At 45.9% G+C, this 13,283-nt stretch overlaps 1 protein-coding gene across 3 annotated transcripts in view; it reads right to left on the reverse strand.

The window, feature by feature from the left end:
* syndig1l (synapse differentiation inducing 1-like) overlaps positions 1 to 13,283 on the reverse strand; it is a 148,180-nt gene that overhangs the window by 88,315 nt on the left and 46,582 nt on the right. For all 3 annotated transcript variants that reach the window (XM_048537044.2, XM_048537045.2, XM_048537046.2), the window contains exon 2: positions 4,985 to 5,541. In XM_048537044.2, coding sequence (XP_048393001.2) covers positions 4,985 to 5,413 — 429 coding nt within the window. In that variant the 5' untranslated portion in view covers positions 5,414 to 5,541. The remainder of the gene's footprint in view (positions 1 to 4,984; positions 5,542 to 13,283) is intronic.

Here is a 13,283-nt window from a genome sequence, read left to right on the forward strand (position 1 = left end):
AGGCCAGCCCTCACAGATCCATATCTCTGGGTTTTGGTTTATTCAGTGTCATCAGAAGCTATTGGCGTCTCAACAGAGTTGGAGGCCTCAGTGAAAGTGTTCTGGCTGTTACACTCTCTGAATTTTTTCTTGATGATTTTCCCTCCTGGATGGGAGAACTGCAGTGGTCTGAATTTTCCTTTTTGCCAAGGGGTATTTTTATAGGCTGCTACATACTGGAACAGGTAATTAGTAATAGATTAAGTATGAATTATTTTAAGTTTTCCAACAGAGTTAAGTTATTCTAAATTCCTCTTTCTTTGCTTGCATTTTAACTATAGTGTTCAAATAAATTGAGTTTTGCTTATTTTGACCAGTCGCATTGCATCTGGATCATCCACTTTACATTTGCTTTAAATTAAGAAAAAAGTTACGGTCTAGGCTACCTTCTTAAAATGTTTTGAGGGGGTCTGGTCTGGTGCTGGTCCATAACACAAGGCAACAGACAATTCAGTTAAGGGAGCCATGTTAACCAAACACTGTGCTTCCCACTTTGTTCCAGGGTATATTGTAATTCACCAGGTAAGGCCCCATTTCTTCTTTCAGTTAACAACACAATGCCCTTTTCAGTGTAACAGGGAGTATCACGCTGAATTAATTACTGAGTCTCAGAGTGGAGTCTCTGACTGTATCTTGACTTCCAGTTCTTGAGCTGCCTGATGGCCTACCAGTTGAAGCAAATGTCTTGCTGCTGCTGTAACTGGTTCACAGCATGTGTCATCGATATTTACTGCATGTAACTAATGTCGATGGTAAAACCCACCTGGTTCACGAATAACCTTTAGGGATGAATATCTCCTGCCTGTATGTGACTCCAGACCCACAGCAATGTGCTTGACCTATAATCTGTCTGTTGAAATGGTTCTAACAAACCACCCAGATCAAGGGGCAATTAGGGATTTAATACAGGATGCGAATAAATGCTAGCCTAGCCAGTGACATTCACATACTGTGAATGAATTAAATAAAAGTTTCTTTCAACCAGACCCAGGTTCAGGCAGCAGGTTCTACATCTGATAAGCCAAGTTGCTAATAAAATCCATGAAAGAATTCACTTAGATTCCGATAGCACCTTTCACAACCTTAAGCTGTCCCAAAGGGTTTTTGCAACTAATTAGGCCTTTGCCAAAGTATAGCTGCTTTTCCAATGTCAGATGCATGGCAGTCAATTTGTGCAGAATACAAACAGCAATGAGTTAACAACCAGAGCATCCGTTTTTTTAATGATGCTGTTTTGAGGAACAGATAGCAACCCAGACACCATGGGCTCATTATCATCTCCACTACACAAGATCTCCTGTTCGTAATTGTATTCTACTCAATCTCCCTTTTAAAGGGACAGTCTAAGGTATGAAATACATCTCTTCTCAACTCTGTTACCCTTTCCATTCTGAAAACTGCAATTTTGATAAGCATAACATGTTAACATTTCACAACAGTATTATATCAGCTATAGTAAGAACTGCCGATGCCAGAGTCAGGGATAACACAGTGTGGAGCTGGAGGAACACAGCAGGCCTGGCAGCATCAGAGGTGCAGGAAAGCCTACATTTCGGGTCGGGACCCTTCTTCAGAAATTGGGAAGGGGTAGTGGGCTCTGAAATAAATAGAGAGGAGGGGTGGGACTGGAGAAGGTAGGTGGGGTGGTGATAGTGAGTGCAGATAGGTAATGGTGGAGTTTGGTCAGTGAGGTGGGAGGAGCGGATAGGTGGCAGATAAGACGGACAGGTCAAGGAGGCGGGGAGGTGAGCGAGGGTTGGTCATAGGATGAAGTCGGGGATGGGGAGATTTTGAAACTAGTGAATTCCACATTGAGACCATTGGGTTGTAGGCTCCCAAAGGTGGAATATGGCACCATTGTAACACTGGAGGAGGCCCAGGACTTACCAAAGACAAAGTATAGGCAAAGTAGGAATGGTGGTAGTGAGCTTCCTCAAACAAACCTTCCTCTGAAGCACAGATTGGCAGCAGATATCATCAAGTGTCTGTCAAGGCAGTCAGAATAATACCACATCTGCTTTTGCCATCTGCACCGGTATAGTTTCTTCATCCATTCATGGATAGTCTTCGGAATCTGTGAACTCTCACAGCACGACCGTGACCAGAGGTACTGAACTGTCAGGATCTGACCTTTTATAATTGCCTATGCACTAATGGTTGGACACTGCAGGCAGGTTGGGAGTCACATGAGCAGAACTTTGCGCTCTGTGGCTCTCTGCTTGCCCGTCACTCCAGCGGAGAAGGAGTATTATGTGGCATTTAAAGAAGTGAAGATTCTTGTTGAGCTGACAGTTTCTAAGAAACTCAGTCAACGAATTGGTTGGTTAGGTAGAGGGGTTCAGTTGTTTGGATAACTGGTTTGCCAAGCAGAGTGAGGCCAACAATTCCTAAACTAACTGAGATTACCTCGAAGTATTCCTCACAGTCTCTCCCCCCCAAGTTAAACCACCTCGAGCTGTCTCTCTCAAATGAGAGAGAAGCCCTCTGGGCTTTACCTTTTACATCATGTTTGGTCAGTGTGCAATATTTGAGAGGTGTGAAATTCACCTTGCACCAGAGCAGGAGATTTTGATGGGCAGCAGATGCCAGACACAAACAGCGGGAGGGACAAGGGTGGACTTGCTCAGAACAAAGAACAGTACAGTACAGGAGCAGGTGCTTTGGCCCACCAAGTCTGTGCCAACACATGATGTATTTCTAAACTAACAGCCTTTTGCCTCCACATGTTCTGTATCCCTCTATTCCCTGCCTGCTCATGTATTTGTGAAGATCTCTCTTAAATGTTGTGATTGCTTCCACTACCCCTTCTGGCAGTACATTCCAGGCACTTCTTACCATCTGAGTAAAAACACCTGCCTCTTACACCTCTTTTAAACTTTCCCTTTTTTACCTTAAACCTATGTCCTCTACTAGTTGAGGTTTCTACTCTGTCCATTCTACCTATGACTCTCATGTAAACTTCTGTCAGGTCACCCTTCATCGTTCAACATTTAAATGAAAACAAATACATTTGTTCAATCTCTCCCAATAGTTGATACCCTCTAAACCAAGAATCATCTCAGTAGGCTGTTTCTTAACCCTCTTCAAAGCTTTTACATCCTTCTGGAAGTGTGGAGGCCAGAACTACACACAATATTTTAAGTGTGACCGAATTAAAGTTCTATTAAGCTGCAACATGACTCAACAATTTTTTACTCTCCGCACCAATCAATTGGGGGTAGTGTACTGAGATGGATAGGAAACTGGTTGACAGAGAAGAAACAAAGAGTAGGAATTAACGAGTCCTTTTCAAATTGGCAGGCAGTAACTAGTGGGGTGCCACAGGGATCGGTGCTGGGACCCCAACTATTCACAATATATAATGATTTAGATGGAGAACAAAATGTAACATCTCCAAGTTCGCAGATGATACCAAGCTGGGTGAGAGGATGAACTGTAACAAGGATGCATGGTCTCAACAGATTGGGTGAGTGGGCAAATCAATGGCAGATGCAGTATAATTGGGATAAATGTGAGGTTATTCACTTCTGAAGCAAAAACAAGGCAGCAGATTACTACCTGAATGACTGCAAATTGGGAGAGGGGAGTGTGCAGCGGGACCTGGGTATCCTTGTGCACCAGCTGCTGAAGCTAAGCATGCAGGTGCAGCAGGTGGTAAAGAAGGCAAATGGTATGTTGGCCTCCATTGCGAGAGGTTTCGAGTGCAGGAGCAGGGATGTATTGTTGCAGTTGTACAGGGCCGTGGTGAGACCACACCTGGAATATCGTGTGCAGTTTTGGTCTCCTTTTCTGAGGAAGGGTGTTCTTGCTCTCCAGGGAGTGCAGTAAAGGTTTACCAGGTTGATTCTGGGGATGGCAGATCTAACGTATGAGGACGGATTGACTAGGTTGGGATTGTTTTCACTAGAGTTCAGGCAAATGAGGGGAGATCTCATAGAGATTTATAAAATACTAACAGGCCTAAACAGGATAGATGCAGGGAGGATGTTCCTGATAGTGGGTGTATCCAGAACCAGGGGTCACAGCACAAGGATTCAGGGTAGACCATTTAGAATGAAGATGAGGAGACATTTCTTCACCCAAAGAGTGGTGAGCCTGTGGAATTCATTATCGCAGGAAGTAGTTGATGTCAAAACATTGAACGTATTCAAGAGGCAGCTAGATATAGCACTTAGGGCAAATGGGATTAAAGATTATGGGGAGAAAGCAGGATTAAGCTATTGGGTTGGACGATCAGCCATGATCATGTTGAATGGTGGAGCAGACACAAAGGGCTGAATGGACTCCTCTGCTCCTATCTTCTATGTTTCTATGAATGAGATGTGATTTCATTGAAACAAATAAAGAACCTGAGTTTACCTGATAGTGTAGATGCTTTCCCCTGTGGGAGTAGCTAGAACTAGGAGCACAATTTAAAGATGAGGGTGTCTAGATCCCATCTAAGATGGAAATGAGATTTTCTTCTCACAAAAAGTCATTAATTTCGAATTTCCTTACTCGAGAGATATTACGTATTTTCTTGACACCAGGGCGGTGATTCTGGCAGTGTTACGAAGGCAGTGGGATCCCCTGTGCTATCTGATTAAATGTCCCCATTGCCAATGGAAAATTCCCTCTTTGTACAAGTTTTCAATCACAAAAAATCTGAGCAAAAAATTTTCTTGATGAATCGAGAAATAAAACTGGAAGGATAAATCGTTCCTCAAATCCCACGGCTGTTTTCATGATCCCAGGCCCCAAAATTGCAGTTGTCCATCTGTAACCTATCTCATGACAAAATATCAATGTACACACACACACACACACACACACACACACACACACACACACACACACACACACACACACACACACACACACAGCTGAACATTCATAAACATGCAACGTTTTAAAGTTGAGGGTTCCAACATTAAGAGAAAGGTAATTAAAAAGGGAAAGAATTTACCTCACAGTCATGAAACTCCTCTTCCTCCACCTCATAGGACACAGTTTGAATTTTGACATCGTTTTCTGTGTACTCCGCATGTTTAGATTCTGAATGATCGGGGGAATCAATTGTCAAGTTTTTCCTCTCAGTGAATGTTGTCTCAGAGCTGTCGTTCCTGTAATCCTTGACACCCTCTTTCGTCTCGTCCTTATACAAAATAAAATTTGGCCGGTAAAAGGCCTCGACAGCCAGATGCAGCGAGCTGGCATCCAGGAGCTGATGTGTGAAGTTGCCTTTAGGTTTGTTCTTGGCAGAACCATTGCTCACAAAGTAGTTCAAGATCTTCTCCTGGTAGTGTTGCTGTTCGCTATAATCATCCTGGTAACCGTAATCGTGCTTGTTGCTTTTCTCTAACAGAGGGTTCTGAAGTTCTGTCAGGTTTTCCATTGTTTCGACAGGGCAGGGTGGGTGATGGGATTGTGGAAAGGGGCGGGGCAGTGTCACGGGTCCGCTAGTCAGGTGATCAATTGACCTTAAGCGCTGTTAGGCCGCGAGGATGATCATTGGCCCAAGGCCTACAGAGAAGAAGGAGAGAAAATCATGTTTGGTCATCTTCATTCTAACATTTGAGGATTCAGTAAGCAAATACTTTTTATTTGAAGCTCATGACATCACTGAATTACTATCACTGAATCCCCCACTATCAACATCCCAGGTGTGATCATGAATCAGGAACTCACCTGGACTCACCACATAAACACAGGGGTGACAAAAGTAGGTCAGAGGCTAGGAATATTGCGGCGAGTGACTCACCTCCTGACTCCCTAAAGCCTGTCCACCACCTACAAGGCAAAAGTTAGGATTGAGATGGAATACTCCCCACTTGCCTGAATGAATAAAGCTCCAACAACATTCAAGAAATTTGACACCATCAGGACAAAGCAGCCTGCTTGATTGGCATCACATCTACAAGTACCCACTCCCTCCATTACCGATGTTCAGTAGCAGCAGTGTGTACTATCTACAAGATGCACTGCAGAAATTCACCAAAGATCCTCAGACAGCAGCTTCCAAACCCACGATAACCTCTATCCAGAAGGACAAGGGCAGCAGATAAATGGGAACAGCACCACCTTCACATTCCCCTCCAAGTCACTAATCATCCTGACTTGGAAATATATTGCAGTTCCTTCACTGTTGCTGGGTCAAAATTCTGGAATTCCCTCCTCCAGAACTTCCAATTCCCTGGCCCCCAACACCTCATTTTCACCATGGACGTCCAGTCCCTATACACCTGTATTCCTCATGCAGATGGCCTCAAGGCCCTCCGCTTCTTCCCGTCCCGCAGGCCCGACCTGACTCCCTCCACCGGCACCCTCATCTGCCTAGCCGAACTCGTCCTCACCCTCAACAACTTCTCTTTCGATTCCTCCCACTTCCTACAGACAAAGGGGGTGGCCACGGGTACCTGCATGGGCCCAAGCTATGCCTGCCTCTTTGTAGGTTACATGGAACAGTCCCTCTTCTGCACCTACACAGGCCCCAAACCCCACCTCTTCCTCCGTTACATTGATGACTGTATCGGCACCGCCTCTTGCTCCCCAGAGGAGCTTGAACAGTTCATCCATGTCACCAACACCTTCCACCCCAACCTCAAGTTCACGTGGGCCATCTCCAACACATCCCTCACCTTCCTGGACCTCTCAGTCTACATCTCAGGTAACCAGCTAGAAACCGATGTCCATTTCAAGCCCACCAACTCCCACAGCTACCTAGAATACACATCGCCCCACCCACCCTCCTGCAAAAATTCCATCCCCTATTCCCAATTCCTCCGCCGCATCTGTTCCCAGGATGAGGCATTCCACTCCCGCACATCCCAGATGTCCAAGTTCTTCAAGGACCGCAAATTTCCCTCGGCAGTGCTCAAGAACGCCCTCGACTGCGTCTCCAGCATTTCCCACAACACATCCCTCACACCCCGCCCCTGCCACAACCAAGAGGATCCCCAAGAGGATCCCCCTCGTTCTCACATACCACCCCACCAACCTCCGGATACAACGCATCTTCCTCCGACACTTCCGCCATCTACAATCTGACCCCACCACCCAAGACATTTTTCCATCCCCACCCTTGTCTGCCTTCCGGAGAGACCACTCTCTCCGTTACTCCCTTGTCCGATCCACACTCCCCTCCAACCCCATCACACCCGGCACCTTCCCCTGCAACCGTAGGAAGTGCTACACTTGCCCCCACACCTCCTCCCCAACCCACAACCTACGCCCAAAGATGACTTTCCATATTAAGCAGATGTTCACCTGCACGTCTGCCAATGTGGTATATTGTATCCACTGTACCCGGTGTGGCTTCCTCTGCATTGGGGAAACCAAGTGGAGGCTTGGGGACTGCTTTGCAGAACACCGCCGCTCGGGTCGCAATAAACAACTGCACCTCCCAGTCGCAAACCATTTCCACTCCCCCTCCCATTCCTCAGATGACATGTCCATCATGGGCCTCCTGCAGTGTCACAATGATGCCACCCGAAGGTTGCAAGAACAGCAACTCATATTCCGCTTGGGAACCCTACAGCCTAATGGTATCAATGTGGACTTCACAAGCTTCAAAATCTCCCCCTCCCCCACTGCATCCCAAAACCAGCCCAGCTCATCCCCTTCCCCCACTGCATCCCAAAACCAGCCCAGCCTGTCCCTGCCTCCCTAACCTGTTCTTCCACTCACCTACCCCTTCCTCCCACCTCAAGCCGCACCTCCATTTCCTACCTACTAACCTCATCCCGCCTCCTTGACCTGTCCGTCTTCCCTGGACTGACCTATCCCCTCCCTACCTCCCCACCTATACTCTCCTCTCCACCTATCTTCTTTTCTCTCCATCTTCGGTCCGCCTCCCCCTCTCTCCCTATTTATTCCAGAAACCTCTCCCCATCCCCCTCTCTGATGAAGGGTCTAGGCCCGAAACGTCAGCTTTTGTGCTCCTGAGATGCTGCTTGGCCTGCTGTGTTCATCCAGCTCCACACTTTGTTATCGAAGAAGCAATCGAAGAAGACTTTTCCCCAGGGCAGGATTGACTGCCACGAGGGGTCATGTTTTAAGGTGTTAGGAGGAAGGTATGGAGGAGACGTCAGAGGGGGTTCTTCACCCAGGAGAGTTGTAAGTGCATGGAATAGTTTACCAGTGGTAGTCGTGGAAGCAGAGTCATTAGTGACACTTAAGCGACTGCTGGATATGCACATGGACAGCAGTGAATTGAGGGGAATGAAGGTTAGGTTATTTTATATTTGGATTAGGAATATTCCACGGCACAACATCGTGGGCCGAAGGGCCTGTACTGTGCTGTACTTTTCTATGTTCTATGTTCAATATGTTCTCTGTCATCACTGTCTTTCTCCACCAGTTTTTTGGTGGATTCTCCTCAAACTGCGATCACTCGATTGAAGACTGTTTTTGACCATTGATGCTATCCCAGCCCCCAACGTGTTACATTTGGCACAATAAGCAATGATTTGCATTGAAGCCTCTATTCATTCCTACACTATTGTGTCACTATGTGGAGGTGGTGAGAACGGGTCACACATGTCATCACAGTGTAATATGGCAGTGTGTTAGCCTTCCTTGGAAGTAAGTGCTTTGTGGGTAAAAGCCCAAGACAACAAATTGCCTGCTTGTATTCTCAGCTTATGCGTGGTCAGGCAAAACATGAAGAACCGAAGAATGTGACAGGATGCTCTCCCCCTCCCTCTATCACCTGTTACTAGATCACTCCCATTTAACCTGTTTGATCGAAGTTGTTTTAAAGGATGGGATTAAGTCAAATGGCTTTTCCTTGATAAAGATCATGGATGACATATTGACCACAGTGCTCCTTCTGACCTTTGCAATGTCGATTGAATTGAAATTTTGATGCCAATTACATGCATTTTGAGAGACACCTCTGTCTGATGCTGGCGACATATGGAAATAAAAATTACAAATCACTGGAAACTGCTGTAGTGAAACTGCCAGAGCTGGAATAACATCCCTGTCATTCAGCATCGATGTCACATGCTGACAGCCATCTTGTGTCTGGATTAATGATGAAAAGGTTAAATAAATGTTAAACAATGGGAGAGCAGTTGGCCATTTCGGCAGACAGGCTGGTTACAACATTAGATCACGGAAACACTGTGCTCTAAGCTCATTTACTCACGTTGGTTCCATAAACCTCGCGACCCTTTCCTGCCAACAATCGATCCAATTGTTCCCCAAAACACAATGGCTCACTGGGTGGGGAGGAACATTCTAGATTTCCACTCCTTTTGTATGTGGACTTCTTGACATCTCCACTGAATGATTCAGCTCTAATTTGCCCCTTGTTGCACATTTGTCAGTGATTTTTCTTTATCTGGTGCTTCAGAGCTTTCCACAATTTTGAACACTCCGATAACCTTTAAACCTTCCACACTCAAAGGATGCAAGACACAGCCTGAGCTCATTGTTTGACCCTTAATCTCCGGTATTGTTCTGGAAATGAGAGAGATCAATTCTACCCATGACGCAGGAGCCACGAAGCGCAAATTTATCTCCCAACGTTTGCACCAATTTTGTCAGGTGAAGTAACTTTATGATGGAGAGGACACCTCGGCAAGGATGGAATCGATCTGATTTGGAATAAGCAGTGTCTGTAATCAACTGTGGATTATTTATTGATAAAGCTGAAGTGATAACATCAGGTTACTCGTGTGTGCGAGGAATCAAACGTAATGCGCCAAGTGCATCAATACAAAGTTGTGCTGACTGCAAGTTCAGTTCATTAGCAAAGCTACATGACTGTGGCAGAATTTGAATTCATGAATTCTGAGTTACTAATCCTGGGCCATGACCTCGAGACTACTGAATGCACAACATCCCGTCCTTAATCGCACAAGTGTTTTTGGATCCAAACAACAAAATCCGTTCAACGTATAAAACACATTAGGCAATACCTCATCGAAGCTTCTTAGAAGGACTGAGACAGGCAAATTAGAAATATTGGAGCTAACGCATTATGTTTAGAAGCAGCCTGTTTGATTCCTCGAGCCTGCCCTGCCGTTCAATAAGATCACTGCTAATTTGTTTATCATAGAGTCACACAGCATGGAAACAGACCCAGAGATAATGGGAACTGCAGATGCTGGAGATTCCAAGATAATAAAATGTGAGGCTGGATGAACACAGCAGGCCAAGCAGCATCTCAGGAGCACAAAAGCTGACGTTTCGGGCCTAGACCCTTCATCTGATGAAGGGTCTAGGCCCGAAACGTCAGCTTTTGTGCTCCTGAGATGCTGCTTGGCCTGCTGTGTTCATCCAGCCTCACATTTTATTATCATGGAAACAGACCCTTTGGTTCTGACTAATCAATGCCGGCCATGCTCTCAGACGAACCTAGTCCCACCTTGCCTGCATTTGGCCACACCCTTCTAAATCTTAAATAAAAACTGAAAGAACTGTGAATGTTGTAAATCAGGAACAAAAACAGAATTTGCTGGGAAAGCTCAGCAGCTGCGGAGAGAAATTGGAGTTAACATTTTGGGTCCAGCAACCCTTCCTCCACCTGCCAAAAGGCCTGGCCTCTCATGTGGGTGTGAATGCTTCGACAGTGCTACTTAAAGAGGAAGGGAATTCTCCGAGACATACTTTGTTCTCTAACCAACACCCGAAACGAAACAAAAGATTGGGTCATTAGTTTTGTTTCTGTATGCAAGCCCCATTCCAGGCGAAGACCAGTCACCATTGTGAGAGCAGCATGACCACAGAGGCGCACCAGCCACGAAGAAAGGGGACGCAACAGGGTCCCATGAAATGAGGAATGGCACACAGCAGGGTATCTGTCCATTGGGAAGTGAGTCCGATGTCAGGCAGATGGGACAGTAAGCACTTGGGCAGCACAGGGGTCATTGTGAGGGAGCGCTTAACAGGAGAGAGCAAACACAACTGAAGGCAGCCAGATTCCAGCATGCCTTGAGACCTTCCAAGCTCCTCAGAACATAATGGTCTTGAGGAATGAAGTTAGGGCACTCCAGTGGCAGCAAAAGTGATGTCTGCTGTTGTCACTTCAAGTCTTGCCAATACATGAACTGCCCTCTGCAGGAACTCACCTTTGAGACAGGACTTGTAGGGGCCCAAATAAGTTGCATTCTGAGATAATACATGGGAAGCTGAAGATGGAAGATACAATCTGAGCCATTGTACACAGGTTGGGAAGAACCCAGACATAGATTTACCAAACTGACTCCTGTATTGACAGGACTGACAGGCAAGTAGTGATTGAGTTGGTTAGGGTTGAATTCACTGGAGTTTAGAAGAAGGAGGGGCTTCTATTAAAAAATTATACATTTCTAATAGATTCGATGCAACAAGGACGTTCCTGAAGCCCAGAACCGGGGTCATAGTTTAATGCTAAGGGGTAAACCTTTCAAAACTGAGTTGAGGAGAAATTTCTTCACCTAGAGAGTGGTGAGCCTATTGAATTCATTACCACAGAAAGTGGCTGGAGTCAAAATATTGCGCATTTTCAAGAAGAAAATAGATGTAGCTCCTGTCAGCGAGAGGGGTCAAAGGGCATGGGGGAGGTCAGAATGAGGCTATTGAGATCGAATTAAGCTAATGAATGGTGGAGTACGGCCAAAGGGTTGAATAGCCTGCTCCTGCTCCTTTATTCTAAGTTTCGAGGAAACATTCTTTGTCCAGGAGTGATGGTATAGAACATAGAACATAGGAAAGTACAGCACAGTACAGGCCCTTCGGCCCATGATGTTGTGCCATGGATTAATCCTAATCCAAAAATAAAATAACCTAACCTACGTTCCCCTCAATTCACTGCTGTCCATGTGCATGTCCAGCAGTCGCTTAAATGTCACTAATGACTCCGCTTCGACAACTTCCACAGGTAAACTATTCCATGCGCTCACAACTCTCTGGGTGAAGAACCTCCCTCTGATGTCTCCTCTATACCATCCTAACACCTTAAAACTATGACCCCTCCTGGCAGTCAATCCTGCCCTGGGGAAAAGACTCTGGCTATCGACTCTATCCATGCCTCTCATTACCTTGTACACCTCAATCAGGTCACCTCTCTTCCTCCTTCTCTCCAGAGAGAAAAGTCCAAGCTCAGTCAACCTCTCCTCGTAAGACAAGCCCTCCAGTCCAGGCAGCATCCTGGTAAACCTCCTTTGCACAATCTCCAAAGCCTCCACATCTTTCCTATAATAAGGCGACCAGAACTGGACACAATATTCCAAGTGCGGTCTCACCAGGGTTTTGTAAAGCTGCAGCATAACCTCACGGCTCTTAAACTCAATCCCCCTGTTAATGAAAGCCAAAACACTATATGCTTTCTTAACAACCTTATCCACTTAGGTGGCAACTTTAAGGGAGCTATGCACTTGAACACCAAGATCTCGCTGTTCCTCCACACTGCTGAGAATCCTGCCTTTAATCCTATATTCTGCATTTAAGTTCGACCTTCCAAAATGCATCACTTCGCATTTATCCAGGTTGAACTCCATCTGCCATTTCTCAGCCCAGCTCCGCACACTGTCAATGTCTCGCTGAAGCCTGCAATAGCCCTCGACACTATCAATGGCACCTCCAACCTTTGTGTCATCAGCAAACATACTAACCCACCCCTCAACCTCCTCATCCAAGTCATTTATAAAAACTACAAACAGCAGAGGCCCAAAAACCAAGCCTTGCGGGACACCACTCAGCACTGACCTCCAGGCAGAATACTTACCATCTACAATCACTCTCTGCCTCCTGTCAGCCAACCAATTCTGAATCCGGACAGCCAAATCACCCTGTATCCCATACCTCCTGACTTTATGAATGAGCCTGCCGTGGGGAACCTTATCAAATGCCTTGCTGAAGTCCATATACATAACTTCCCCTGCTCGACACTCGTCAACCTGTCTCGTGACTTTCTCAAAGAACTCAATAAGATTTGTAAGGCATGACCTGCCCCTCACAAAGCCATGCTGACTCCCTTTAATCACGCTATGCTTTTCCAAATAGTCATAAATCCTATCCCTCAGAATTCTTTCCAAAACCTTGCTGACCACAGACGTAAGACTGACTGTAATTTCCAGGGATTTTCTTATTCCCTTTCTTGAAAAGCGGAACAACATTCACCTCCCTCCAATCTTCTGGTACGACTCCTGTGGAGAGTGAGGAAGCAAAGATCTTTGCCAGCGGCTTAGCAACCTCCTTTCTCGCTTCCCGGAGCAACCTAGGATAAATCTGGTCTGGCCCTGGGGACTTATCAATCTTAATCTTTGACAAAATTT

This window comes from Stegostoma tigrinum, chromosome 10 (assembly GCF_030684315.1).
Source record: "Stegostoma tigrinum isolate sSteTig4 chromosome 10, sSteTig4.hap1, whole genome shotgun sequence".
NCBI classification, from domain to species: Eukaryota; Metazoa; Chordata; class Chondrichthyes; order Orectolobiformes; family Stegostomatidae; genus Stegostoma; species Stegostoma tigrinum.